This window comes from Mytilus edulis, chromosome 1 (genome assembly GCF_963676685.1).
Source record: "Mytilus edulis chromosome 1, xbMytEdul2.2, whole genome shotgun sequence".
NCBI lineage: Eukaryota > Metazoa > Mollusca > Bivalvia > Mytilida > Mytilidae > Mytilus > Mytilus edulis.
In genome coordinates this window covers 31,821,325-31,836,502 of record NC_092344.1, presented here as the reverse complement: position 1 = coordinate 31,836,502, position 15,178 = coordinate 31,821,325, and the positions used below count along the sequence as shown (strand labels likewise).

At 34.3% G+C, this 15,178-nt stretch overlaps 1 protein-coding gene across 1 annotated transcript; it reads right to left on the bottom strand.

The window, feature by feature from the left end:
• Positions 1–14,178, bottom strand: LOC139511463 (uncharacterized). The gene is made up of 6 exons (XM_071298272.1): positions 14,121–14,178; positions 13,734–13,812; positions 13,171–13,322; positions 9,086–9,251; positions 2,275–2,393; positions 1–582 (listed from the first exon to the last, which is right to left on the bottom strand). The coding sequence occupies exons 1-6, from the start codon at positions 14,176–14,178 to the stop codon at positions 212–214; spliced, it is 945 nt and encodes a 314-aa protein (XP_071154373.1). The 3' UTR covers positions 1–211.
• Positions 14,179–15,178: the final 1,000 nt, after the last annotated feature.

Below are 15,178 nucleotides of genomic sequence, written 5' to 3'. Positions count from 1 at the left end.
CACATATCAATAATTTATATTAACGCCTTATATACATTCATTTTCAAATGAACGTTGATTGACAAGGTACATAATAATAAAGTTTAGAACAAGTATGGCAAGCAAATTCTCATGAACCATTTATTCTTTCTTTTGGTATTGTTTGTTGTTCACATTGAGCTAGCGGCGCACGTCAAATCGACATTCTGTTTTTGGTGTTGACTCAGTCGCATTATTCGAGTTCATTGTCTCTTTCATTCAAAACCAGACCATCAGATGACGTGACAGCATGATTTGTTGTATCATTTAGTTTAATGTGGTCTATTTCGTCAAAAGCTGCTGCTTCTGGATAGGAGGTATCAGCTGTTTCATTGTGGAATTCTACGTCAGGAGCGTTGGTCGCATGATCTGATGTATCACGTGCTTCATTATGGAATTCTCCGTCAGCAACGGTGGTCATGTGATCTGTTGCAGCAAGTGTTTCATTACGGGATTCTCCGTCAGCAGCGATGGTCACGTGATCTGATACAGCAAGTGTTTCGTTCTGCACCTCACTTTGCAATTCATTGGCATCGTATCGTATTGCACTGTTTGTGATACCATCTTTAAAATAATACACATTATGGCATAAATACACTTATGTGCAGCATAGGTGACTTTATGGTACAATGAAAGACTAAATTTTAATTGTATTCAGTCTTGTGTTATCATGTTTTGTAAATTTTAGAAATATGTAGAAAAATTTACGGATGGTACATATGTGATTATCTAACCTGAAACTCTTTGGAATTTTGCAATTGATAAGGTGGCGCTGCTTCAAGCACATGTTTTAATTTCCAGCCTCTTTTCCAAATAGCTGCCAAAGGAAGAACACACAGAAATTTGGTGACATTCAATTTTCATAAAATATTTTAATCCCCTCCCCCTCCCCCTTCTTCCACCTTGAAAAGAGATTTGTTAATTGTTGAATTAGATGAAGACAAAAAGAGCGGTATCTGCTCCCAAAAGTTGAAATGTTACACTATTATTAACAAATTTATAGTCAAGGGGAGATAACTCTAAATTGATTGACTTTTCAAAAAATTTAACTTCAATAATTGATGACATTTGTCTTTTCATTTATTACATAATATGCTCATTGGTTCAGACTGTAAGGTCTAATGATAGTAGTGTATATTTAAATTCATAATTGGTACTTATAATTGTAGTGTATGCAAATTTTATACATGTATCTTTTGATATGATTGATTCTGAAACATAAACTGTCACATCTGTGGCCTGCATCATCATAATATGTGTTAGTTGTTATTTTGACTTTAGCGGACCATAAAAATTATAATATTGAATGCATCAGGTTTTATTGTTTGAGGATTTAATTTATCCTGAAAACATCGATACTTCAAATGTACAATAAATGTTTTTGGTCGATTACATCAATGGTCTTGTGATAGTGTGCTCGACTCGAGTGCAGGAAGTCTTGGGTTCGCATCCCGTTGTGTCAAACCAAAGACATTAAAATGTATGTGATTTTGCTTCTCCGTTTAATTAGGGGCATAAATGATTAAGAGTGAAGAATGGTCGGTTCGGTTACTACCACAAGATATAAACCATTTTAAGCTAATATATCTAAAGTGCTTGTTTGTTAGGGACGACATCAAAAGATTGATGTAGGTTAAAAAAACTTAAATCAAATAGTTAGGGGGTGGGGAGGGGGGGGGGTAAACTTCTGCAAGTTTTGTATATCTAAAATCGATTTTTACATATATTCCTATTGGTCAATCAATTTTTCCCAAATTAAGTTAAGAGGGGGGTTGGGGGTCAGTGAAAAAACTATGTGAATTAAGTTTTTTTTATCCTACATTGAACTTTTGATGTCGTCCCTTAATGGTATCAGATAAAATAAAATACATTTATTACTTGAACATTTAATTAAATTATACATTTGGCTGTCAAAATCTTGCTTCAGACAATCAAACAGGCGTTGTTTAATTATCAAGTAATACGTATAGAAGAACTTACTATTTAAAAATTAAACCAACACATGAAATACTAACTTTTTTCCTATAATTTTTTTTCGTGAGAAGTGTGACTGACTTTTGTTCCAACAAAAATATGCTTGATAATTTAACAAGTAATTACATATATATTATTCTTGTAATTTTTGGTGTCTGGAATTTTTCTCTTGATACTTTGATTTCTTTTGTTCGCGGTTTTATTTATTATATCAGCTTTTAAACTGTCTTGTTTGCACTTATTCATGTGAAAAATGACGACAATATCATCATGGATACTAACCTGTTATAGCTGACCTCTTTCGTCGACGGTAACAAACACATGCAATAAGAACAACAAAAAGAACAGCACCAACCAATGCGCCAATAAGTCCACCTGTTACCCCGACGTTTAACTTGTCTCTGAACATACATTTGAATATAAAATATGAATGAAAGGAAATATGTAATTAAGGCACAAAAAGCATCCAAACGTAAAACATCATGGTGCAGCCTTAAAATGAAATCAAAATATCAAATAAAAAGAGTATAGCAATACATTCATAATGAACTAATATTAAATATAAAATAATTTATAAACAAAAATTAGTTTTTAACAACAATAATAGAAAATTTGCAAATAAGATTGAGAATGGAAATGAGGAATGTGTCAAGGAGTCTCAGAGACAACAACCCGACCATAGAGCATTGTGTTTGTTTATATATATACATATGGAAAAACATATACCTAACTTATATAATAGTCAATTGTGAATCCCTTATGTAAACGAAAATGGAACTGTTACAGCTCTGTCAAACTAGTATATATCATTCTCACGATTTGTACTCCTTTGTGGAATCTTTGCATTAAACGAATTCAACTATAGGAATAGATTAGAATCATTATAGCATAACATGAACATTCTGTAACGTGTAACCGGGCGGGGACGTTTAGATATTTTTATCCTCGGGTTCGTACCAGTTTCCTGGATTTGAAAAGCAATTCAAAAGTTCTAAAGTCAATTAAATGTTTACACTATCTCTATCAAATATGAAACAAATACTATAATACATAAAACGAATTTCAACACCTATCAACCTAATCCGAACTTGTTGAATCAAAACTGTTTAAAACCCTTTCTGTCCGATACTGTTTAAAACCAACTGTTTGAAACTATAGTCTGGAACCTAAATGTATAGAACTGGTTTGAAACCTAAATGTATAAAACTGGTCTGGAACCTAAATGTTTGGAACCTGTCTGGAACCTAAATGATTGAAACTGGTCAGACGGTTTGGAACTATTGTCTGAAACCTAAATGTTTGGAACCTGTCTGGAACCTAAATGTTTGAAACGGGTCAGACGGTTTGGAACTATTGTCTGAAACCTAAATGTTTGGAAACTATTGTCTGAAACCTAAATGTTTGGAACCTGTCTGGAACCTAAATATTTGGAACCTGTCTGGAACCTAAATGTTTAAAAACGGGACTAAACCTTAATGTATCAAACGGGCTGAAACCTGCATAAAACAAATGTATGGAAACTATTCAAACTGTTGTAAACTTTGTACGTATGAAACTTTATTGAAATATATTTATAAAACTGTTGGAACAGGGTAGCACTAAGGTATGGTTTAACAGCAAACACTCACTGCAATAGTGAGAGATGTGGAACGCAAAACCTTAGCACTAATCCTGTTTATACAACTTCTACGAACCGAAACTATTTATATCTTCTCAACAGGTTTCAAACACTCCACTTTGTTTGAATACTCCTGCTACTCGTCTTTAAATATTAACGGTCCTACCTTTTTAATCTTCTTCTTCCGACGTCTCTGATAAGAATGACAATTTACACTGAATAGCTACCCACTATTTATACTTCTAACGCGGACCTCGAAGAGAGCACCCTAGCAACAACTGTACAGGTAAAGCGTCTGATAGCAACCAAGGATAAAGGGATGATTTTAGATATAGTTTTCAACGATAAAAAGATGATATGGGAAACTAATAGAGATATCGGAAAATATATAACTGTAGAACTATTATTATCTTCTTAAACAGTAAATTCGTAACACTACCCACGCCTCCGATTTCATGCGTCCTCGCATGAGTTTACAATTTTGTACTGAGTAAATCAAAACACAATCAGAACGGTCCACGTTAACACTAGCTGACACCATATCAAGGTCCTACTTTTAACCTCAATTTATCCACTCATTCCACAGAATATCTCTTCCAGCAACTGTTTGTACACCGAGGGTTATACCATGATAACCAACTAATGGCATTCCTACAACAATCTGTCGACAAGCGTCAGACCTAGGGGTACCTTAGCCTACTCACAGTTCTGGGGTTCCTGTCAGCCTCTTTAGATTAGCATGCTCTTTCTGTTTTGTTAGCTAATTTCCTATTTTCCAAATATCATACTTGTATTCATATTTGTACAAGCAACTGAATACTGAACTTAAATTAAATTTTGACCAGATATAACCGTTTCAAATATAATATTTTGAGTACCACTTGAAAAGTTGTGTTGCCAAAAACCGGTTTAAAACAATTTTGCCTCACAACAGGCCACTTACGGACCCCTCAATTAGAGTTGTTGTAAAGGGTTCTTTAACGTGCACAAGGCGTGGTACTCCCTGAACACGGGGCCTCGGATTTAACGTCCCCATCCGACGGACGGACATATACATTTATGAACAACAGAAATCAAAAACAAGTTTTATAATACAGTTTCAAAATATATGACGCTTCCTGCATCAAAAACAGATATTTATTTTTTTAAACCAACCAAACTGTCTCATGCTCCTCAACCTTTTCTATCTGGTGACCGTTCTCAACATACTTTGTTATGATCCTAACCATTTTCCTTTCTTTTGCTACGTTAGTTTGTGTGGCTTGTTGTTTTGTAACAAACTTCTGTTTTTTAGGATGTTCCACTTCTTCACTTACTTGTTTCTCAATATTGTCCCCTCGTATGAAGGACTGACACTTTCTCTTTGTTGGTGCCAACACTAGTAATGGGGCACACCTTTTCCTTACTGTAGGGCCACTGCTTTCGTCTTTTGGCGTTTGATATACCTTCTTAGTTTCTTTCTTTTGTGACGTGTCTTCTTCAGAATATACCGTACAATGATAAACCGCTCCCTTCTCTTCATCCTTATCATTGACTGATCCGTCTGTGCTTTGTTCACTATAGCATGCTTTCAGTTTAGAATCCTGCCCATCGCTATATGCATCAGCCGGATTATCTACACTGCTAATGTCATCCGAAATATCTTCTATCAGGTTTTCAGGATCAGACTGATAAAAATCATCTTGTCCTCTTTCTGTAACACCAACCTTCTTTTCAACAACTCTGTTACTCCTTTTAATAGTCTCCACTCTGTGAATGTTTTTTGTGTGTCTTTTTAGATACTCCTGCTTCTTAAAAACTGTTTCACAGTCTTCACATCTGATCTCAGACTTTCCTTCTACACCGAGAAGTAAATGATTTTTACATTTTGCAACAAGAGCCCTACCTACTATTGCTTGGTCAGTTCTCTTATAGTCATCTCTAGGTTGAACAAGTTCTGTTTTAAATGAGTCAGGAACTTCATTGAATATAACTCCATTTAAAACAATCTCACGTCTAGGGTGTGTGTTGATAGTTTCTGATACTGCAACCCTATCACAGCCTATGTGACCTTGGACATAGAATCTAACTTCATGTCCCTTAATAGTTGAAGTCCCCTTGTATATATTTATGCTAGCTTCATGTGTTCTCAAGAAATCTAACCCTAGTATACAATCTACATTAATGTCAGCAACTATGGCCGTGTTTGTACATTTGAACTTGTCAGTTTCAATTTCAAGTTCAGTTTTGCCTGACACATGCAAGGAATCTCCATTAGCTGTAATTATATCCCTTTCAGTTGGAATTATACGTGGCATATTTGACATTTTCTGAAACATTTTAGTGGAGATAACTGTAACTGTGGCCCCGGTATCTATTAACAAGTCTGTGACAATTCCGTTTACTTTTGCTTTCAAGAACATACCTGCATCAGGAGATAGTTTATGGACCCCCACTTTTCCCGGTGTCAAATCTAAATTTTCATAGTTTTGGTTAGTATACCTTGTTTTAGGTTTGGTCTGATACCTAGGTTGCTGATAATTATATTGAAAGTTTGGATAAGTAGGACAGTCAAAAGCTCTGTGGCCTACCTCATCACAAGCATAGCACCTAAATGGAAAGGGCTGCGGGGCACCACCCTGCTTCCTACCTTTATTGTTTTGTTTCAAGTCTCTCATTTCTTTTTGCAACTCTATTAATGTCTCTGACATTGTTTTCAAAAGCTGACTTGTCATGTTGTCAGCACTGTGTCTATTTTCAGACGCAGTTCTTAAATATCCCTGACCTTCAATCCTTTTGCTTTCAGCTTTGTTAAAAGCCTCAAGCTCAACTGCATGTCTGATAGCGTCATTTAAATCAGTAGGTCTTGCCTGCTTTATTCGGAGCCTCATATCCGAATCTATTAACGAGTCTATGAACTGTTCTTTTGCCAAGGTCTCCCGCACTTCGTTTGGTGCAGTTGCATATATGCAAGGTTAGTTAACCTTCTTATGTCTTGGCCCAACTCAGGCAACGTCTCTACAGCTCTCTGGTGTCTCTCTCTGAGCTGAGTTCTGTGCAGCTCCGTTTGGTTAGACGGAGAAAAACGCTCTTCTAATGCCTTAACCAATTCTTTGAAATCTTGTCTAGACTCCTGGGTTAAGTTTCCCAAAACACCTTGAGCCTGACCCCTGAGAGAAACGGCCAAATACAGACCTTTCTCTTTGTCTGTCCAGTTATTAATTTGGGAACAGGCATCAAAATATGACCTAAAGTCAAGCCAAGGACCTTTCCCATCATAGGTAGCAGTTTTAACTATGTTTTTATTTTTGTATCCATCCGAAGCATAGGATTGTTTATCTTCACAAAACTCGGTATCACGAGTTAAACCAGTTTTACTTGCTCTTTTTGTGACAAATTTGTCATTAATTGGGAATTGTAATTGTTCAGTAAAATGTTTCGAAGACTGTTTTTCTGCAGCAGGTGTTGATGTTTCAAACCTGACTGAAGATCTAGGTCGGGCTCCTAAACCGCCTCCATTTACACTACTACTTACATTTTTTTCATAAATCGGAGAGTTTGTTTGTTTTGACAATTGTTCGGAACGCCTGACTGAACCTATCCCCGAATCACAATGTCTAAACACTGTTCGGGGTGTATCAACATGGGAAATTGATCTGTCTTTAACATGCCGATATTTTTCTAATTCGGCAGTTAAAATATCTATTTCCTGACTTAACTGTTCCTCAGTTGAACTTATGTCAGGATCATATAAAACACTATCTTTCCTATTTGAATTCATGATAACATACAATTTATATATATATATATACAAAATACGCTTGAGAAATGCTAGACAAATCCCACCGCTAAGCCACCATTTGTAACGTGTAACCGGGCGGGGACGTTTAGATATTTTTATCCTCGGGTTCGTACCAGTTTCCTGGATTTGAAAAGCAATTCAAAAGTTCTAAAGTCAATTAAATGTTTACACTATCTCTATCAAATATGAAACAAATACTATAATACATAAAACGAATTTCAACACCTATCAACCTAATCCGAACTTGTTGAATCAAAACTGTTTAAAACCCTTTCTGTCCGATACTGTTTAAAACCAACTGTTTGAAACTATAGTCTGGAACCTAAATGTATAGAACTGGTTTGAAACCTAAATGTATAAAACTGGTCTGGAACCTAAATGTTTGGAACCTGTCTGGAACCTAAATGATTGAAACTGGTCAGACGGTTTGGAACTATTGTCTGAAACCTAAATGTTTGGAACCTGTCTGGAACCTAAATGTTTGAAACGGGTCAGACGGTTTGGAACTATTGTCTGAAACCTAAATGTTTGGAAACTATTGTCTGAAACCTAAATGTTTGGAACCTGTCTGGAACCTAAATATTTGGAACCTGTCTGGAACCTAAATGTTTAAAAACGGGACTAAACCTTAATGTATCAAACGGGCTGAAACCTGCATAAAACAAATGTATGGAAACTATTCAAACTGTTGTAAACTTTGTACGTATGAAACTTTATTGAAATATATTTATAAAACTGTTGGAACAGGGTAGCACTAAGGTATGGTTTAACAGCAAACACTCACTGCAATAGTGAGAGATGTGGAACGCAAAACCTTAGCACTAATCCTGTTTATACAACTTCTACGAACCGAAACTATTTATATCTTCTCAACAGGTTTCAAACACTCCACTTTGTTTGAATACTCCTGCTACTCGTCTTTAAATATTAACGGTCCTACCTTTTTAATCTTCTTCTTCCGACGTCTCTGATAAGAATGACAATTTACACTGAATAGCTACCCACTATTTATACTTCTAACGCGGACCTCGAAGAGAGCACCCTAGCAACAACTGTACAGGTAAAGCGTCTGATAGCAACCAAGGATAAAGGGATGATTTTAGATATAGTTTTCAACGATAAAAAGATGATATGGGAAACTAATAGAGATATCGGAAAATATATAACTGTAGAACTATTATTATCTTCTTAAACAGTAAATTCGTAACAATTCTACTTGGAACACATATCCTTGTATAGAATTTTATTATAAAAATGATAAGATGTGGTATGATTATCCTTGACACAACTCTCCGTCAGAGACCACATGATTTAGATTCTAGCAACTATGTGTCACCGTACGGCTTTCAACAACGATCAAAACCTATACCACATTACAGCAAGCTATAATAAGAGACCAGAAATGCTCTCTCATTATCTTCCATTTCAAAGAAACCCACCGTACGATTGTTTTATAACCAGTCAAAATCATTAAACACATCATTCATCAACACCTTTTATAGCTAACTATGCATTTTGGGATTTGTTCATTGTTGAAGGCCGTACGGTGAGCTATAGTTGTTAATTTCTGTGTCATTTTGGTCTCTTGTGGAGAGTTGTCTCATTGGCAATCATACCACATGTTATTTTTATATATTGGTAAGAATAATTGGTAGTATTGTACATGTACAAATAATAAAGAGATATAATCTTACCTCAATGTCAGAGAGTTGCTACCACTGTTTGACTTGTAGTAGTAATTGTAGTAGTTTGTATAGTATCTATTCCGGTAATACAAGTAGTTACGATATTGTACGTAGTTTTGATAGGACAGGTAGTTAGCTCTGTTATAGTAGTAATATCCGAGGGCATCAACATGGTCTACAATAAATTATGGAAATAAGAATGTTCGAATTTCTTAAAAGTTAAATCACTACCCTTCTTAAATCATCACACAAGAGGTGTCGTTATGGTTGAATGTTTTGAACATCTTATTATACCAAGTGAAAATTCGCCTATTTATCCCTAAGTAGCGTTTTGAGATGCATGGAGATGTTTGAAACAAGAAAACCCTTCAACAAAATAAAAATATAAAAAGGGAGAAATAGTTGAGTCTAAGGAAAACGTAAGACTCATACAGTGTAGTTCCCAACCATTGAAAATGAGCAAATGCATATATAGTTTTTAATGATATTGTAATAAATATATTTCATTTCGAAGTGACCATCGATTTTTCCGTTCAGCATACTGGCTTCTGAATCCACTGACCCGCATTTTCAGAAAATAGTATATTTTAATTTCCATGCTTATAAAACATATAAATTAAGAGTTCAAAAGGCCCATGCACGTGCATGAATATACGTATGCCCTTTTTAGGATAAGTGGAATTATGATTGGAACGGCCGACTATGGGTTAGAATGCAAACAAAGGAAAGGAATTTTAAGTGCTCGGTGAAAAAATTTAGAATGCAAAAAGTTTTGGGTCGTTTTGGCACATTTGATAGATCTAAGTGACCGTTGTGGAGTGGGATTACATAGCCTGTTGTCCAATCCAATTCAATTTCTTTGAATAAAATACTGTTTAAACTAATCTAATTCGCTGTTGTAAGGTCGTATTTTTCCAAAACTGAATATCCAGAAAAATTATGGATGATGTAATAATGTAGGAATTTAAAAAAAATTAAATCATGAGACAAAGATTATTGCTTGCACATAAAGTTATAAAGAGGCACATGAACGGTTAATGTGACACCACCCTGATTCAACTTGATCCGAGTTTTGTTGTATAGGTCTTCTGTTGAAGTATATGATAAAAAGAACATAACATATCATTTTTGATATCAGACCCCTTATCAGCCCATGGTCAAAATCATCACTCGAGCCTGTCGGCTCTCGGGTTGATATTATGACCTAGGGCTGATTAGGGGTCTGATATGAAAAATGCCATGTTCTAATCTATATATATCATACTGCTTTTTTTCTTCATTGTTTAGGCATATGATAAAAAAGATTTCAGATCGAATGTACTACATTTGGGGTCCGACGTGCGTGACGTCCGTGAACTTTTCACTCTTTGAACCTCTATTTGAGAACCACGTAAAAGGATCAATATATTTAAAATTTGTTATTTTTCTTCATTGCGGCTCTTGAACTGATATTGAACCTAGGGCTGGTAATACATGCGATATGCAAAATGCCATGTAGTAATCTGAAATTATTGCATAACAATATAATATTTTCCACAGAAAGTAACCAAAAAGTTAGCGTGCAATAAGTTCTGATAAAATCACAAAATTCATGACGTCATCAACGACAAAATCTTACTTTAAACCAATTTTTACTTTCAAGTATTATATTGCTTTATAATAAAAGGGTTATTGCATGAATATTGGGCAATATTGTCCCTCGTAGAACATACATTGCACTCACAAGCTCGTGCAATATAAAATTCTACTCGGGACAATATTCCCCAATATTCATGCAATAACCCTATAGTATAAATGTCTCTGTTCCATCTTATCTCAATAATAAGAATAGCATACGCTGAAAAGATACATACTTAAAAGGGATATAATAACTAGCAAAAGCCTGGATAAAAATGTGAACAAAAACATGTTGAGGATATTCACGATGGTCAGCAAAGTAAATATGGCTTTCCGAAAATACAACGACTTATAATAAACTTAGAACATCGGAAACCATAATTTACAAAGGAAGTGTGTGATGTTACAAATTGTTGTTATTATTGTTTATAATAACTTGATTTTAATTTAGATTGAGCTTTCGTCTTAGCTAATGTGTTTAAAATCATTTTTTCCGATCATTTTTGTTAGTCAATTATAACGACAGAGGAATCATTTTTACCAATGATTGATAAACCTATACAAAAACAACCGCTCATTTGCATGAATATAAAGTTTCCTTTTCTATAAAGCCTGCATTTGTAATTTACGGATAAAATAATTAGAATGAAATTCAAAACAGTGTGGCTGTGGCCATTGATTGACACATTAAATTCATCCATTGACTGGGACAATTTAGGTGAACGTTTGTATGTAACGACCACTGCTCATTATGTACTTTTTAAAGACACTTAAACTATGGGGTCACCAAAGGTTCTCAACACCTTAATAAAGTAATTCGAAAAATTAATTAGAAATAACACGATGTTTTGATTTATATCAATTATATAAATCAAAACATAAAGGTTATTCCTTATTAATTTTTCGAATTATTTTATAATTAAAGGCGTTAAGAAACCTTTGGTGACCCCACAGTTTAAATGTCTATCGTAGGTACGTCGTGAGCAGTGGTCGTCAGAGACAAACGTTCACGTAAATTGTCCCAGTCAATGGATGAATTTAATGTGTCAATCAATGGCCACAGCCGCACTGTTTTGAATTTCATTCTACCTTGCTGGTGATTTAAAAATGCCTCTACTGACATGACTGATGTTAAAAATGTAACAATTAATTTATAATTGTAAATATTTGAAGCAAATAAGAAGTTCTATGTTATTGAAATCCAATCAAATTCTACCAACTGTGTTGAGTTGTTTAGTGTTCTCCTTGTCGTTTGAAAATAGTTTCTTTCAAAATTGTTCAACATTAAAAAATTAACAGCAATTCAAAAGTCAAATATGTGTTATCTCTGCATGAAATTGAAATTTTCTTCACCGTTATTTAAACTAGGGGTTGGGAGGTAACGTTAAATTTGCATCACAAAGTAACATGAGCACTAACGAATTTCACCAGTATTACGAGAACACAATCCTCCCCTGAAGTGTACAGACAAATGACATTAATCGTGTTTTTATTGGATGTCTCGAGGCTTGGCAAAATACGGAAAGCTTTTTAACAGCCAAATTTGGTTCTGTGTTTACTTTAAGAATATAATTGCAGATGCTAAATTTAAAAGAACGAGTGTCGTGTCTAAAAATAACGTAGATCTACTAATAAAAAAAACCTGCTATATAAATTGCAATTTCCTTTATTTTTGATATATTGGAGGTAGTTGATCAGTGTCAGATAATGTTGTATTTGAGTGCAACACACTGTTTTCCGGATAAGGCGGTGGTAGGGAACAGGTATCAGCACTTTGTTGGTATGGCGGCGGTTCCTGAAATGTTGTGTAGGACTGTTCGACTGAAAAATTTTGATAAATAATATTGTATCACTATGACGACAGAAAATATTACACAGTACATAAGACATTTTTTTTTAATATACTGAAATGTTTTGTTTAATTGCTGATTATATAAAAATATCTGCTGTTCCTTTTCGTATTTTGTTTATTGTGATAAAGGGGAAAGCTATTGAATGACGACAGAAAATATAACACAGTACATCAGACTTTTTTTATTTAAATACACTAAAATATTTTGTTTATTGCTCAATATATATTGTAAAAAGATCTGTTTGTTTTCGTATTTTTTTTACAGTTTGAACGGAAGTTTGCTAACTAATGTTAGAGTTGTGATTAGGAGCCTAGATGTAAAATGGTGCTCCATGACTTACAAATGTGTCGCCTAAGTAGAAATCATAGAATTCATTTAAGTGACACCATAGGACGGGTTTATATACATGTATATACGTATATTAATACGCTTCGTTTTGCATTAAGTACACATTTGAAATAGCACTTAACAAACCATTGGAACTGTTTAAAAAAGATAAAACATATTGACCTTTTAAATTCTCTTTTTTCAATTTTGTGTCGTTTGTCCTTGACCTCATTTAGAATGCCACATCCAAAATAAATATTCCCTTTGCAAAATAAACAGATAAACAGATAACCTTACATGTTATAGAAGTTGATATAGTCTGTAGGTGAGGGTGTATCACCTGACCTCTGATGCCGCTTGTTTTATTATTACAAATGACGATAATAACTGTTATAAGAATTGCACTCATAAAACTTCCAATAATTACCCCTGCTACAGCACCATTATATCTAAAAAATAAATAAAAAAAAGGATAAAAATTCAATAAATGGGCCTACTATAAAAATAAGAAGAATGAAGAATGTGCACATGACGTAGTACCTAGAGACCAAATGACGTATTTATAAATAGATGTAAACGTAGGCTGACAAATTTGGAGTAATGTTGTTACTTTGTCGATATGTGTGTATAAATTGTCAATATTACGTCAAAAATGTCAATTTCGACATATGTTTGACTTTTCTAAAACAAAATTGACATGATTAGTCTCATTTGACACATCTTAGTTGAAACCCTTATCTACGTTTGTAAATGAGATTAATAGAATGGTCCAGATAGTTTGATACGCAATAGTTAACAAACAATTATTAATCCAACGTTAAAAAGAAGATAATTTTATTGTAAAAGTAATCATTACTTACTTGGTATCATAGTGGTAGTAATGGTTATATTGGTTGTAGTTGGAATATGTTTGACTTCCTTGGCTACAACTGAATGGCACTGAAACAGATAAAAATAAGCATTATCTAAATTCATGTATTTTGGCCAACTGATTTAGTTTCAATGTTTGTCATATTTTCCTTTTACCCTATGTAATAATGATGAAAATACGTGTGTCATTATTCGAAATAATTTCATAGAAATTGATCCAATATCCACCCATTTAGGTGCGAATCATATCTCTGGCCAGAGATAAATTATGATTCCCACCTAAATGGGTGGATATTGGATCAATTTCTATGAAATAATTTTATAGCAAAAAAAATAATCATCGAATTCAGGTTGGGAAACTATTGTTAATAGCATACCTATTAAAAGAAAGGATAAAACATTCCAGTATAAATCCAAAAACACTGGTCGATCCATGTTGCAAGTACATGTTATAAGATATATCTAACTTATTTTCTAACTAACAGTAGATAAGCAACCAGTTTTAACGTGTTCTTTGATAATTTGATCAATTCATACAAATATAATTAGTGTTAATAATGTACTTTCATGTCTGATTCATCATCAATAAGTGAAATTTGGAAGTGTTAATTACCACTCGCGGCTCAAAAAGTGTTAAACTGTGAAAATTCATTGTATAGACTCTTTTAGTGAATTTCGTCGTCAAATCAATTTATGGAATAAATACATGCACCTTTATGAATTACACAAAACGATTATATACCATCTACACCTACCAGTTGACTAAAGCGTATTTCAATCCTAAATATATATTCTCACAGCATATTGATGAATATGTCTTTCTTTTGGAACACAACTTCTTACTAACAGACAGTTTTTGTAAAGAGTTTTTCTGCCGATTGAGTCCAGATAGCATTCAGATCTTTCGATTGCGAACCGTCTTTGCCGAAACCGTTCCTGAACAGTCCCGTTATTAATACGAAATTCGTCAATGATACCCACGTCAGAGTCCCGACAATTACAGAATACAATACGACTGAGACCAGACAAAGCCGTGTGTAATGCGGTAGAGCAGACCGTGATAGGATTACGTTCCGACAGTACCTGATAATTCCGAATATGCCGACAGTTTTCTAACTGATAACTTCCGTCAGCGTCGGTTCACTGTCTGATCTCTGTCGGATTATTTCGGTAGAATCGGGACGCAGTCGTGACAGACTCGGTCGAATTTTACCATGGGAAAGATACAAATCGGATTAGAATCGAATTGAACACGGGATTATCAAGATAAAATCGTTTGGAAACGGTCGAATATCGACGCTTCATGAACAATATCTGATTGTTATCGTGATTAAATATTTTTTTTTACAAATTTTAATTAAAGTTTGAATATCCATCCAAGATTCACAGAATCTTGATCAGACTTTTGACAAATTGTAATCTGGAATGGTACTGT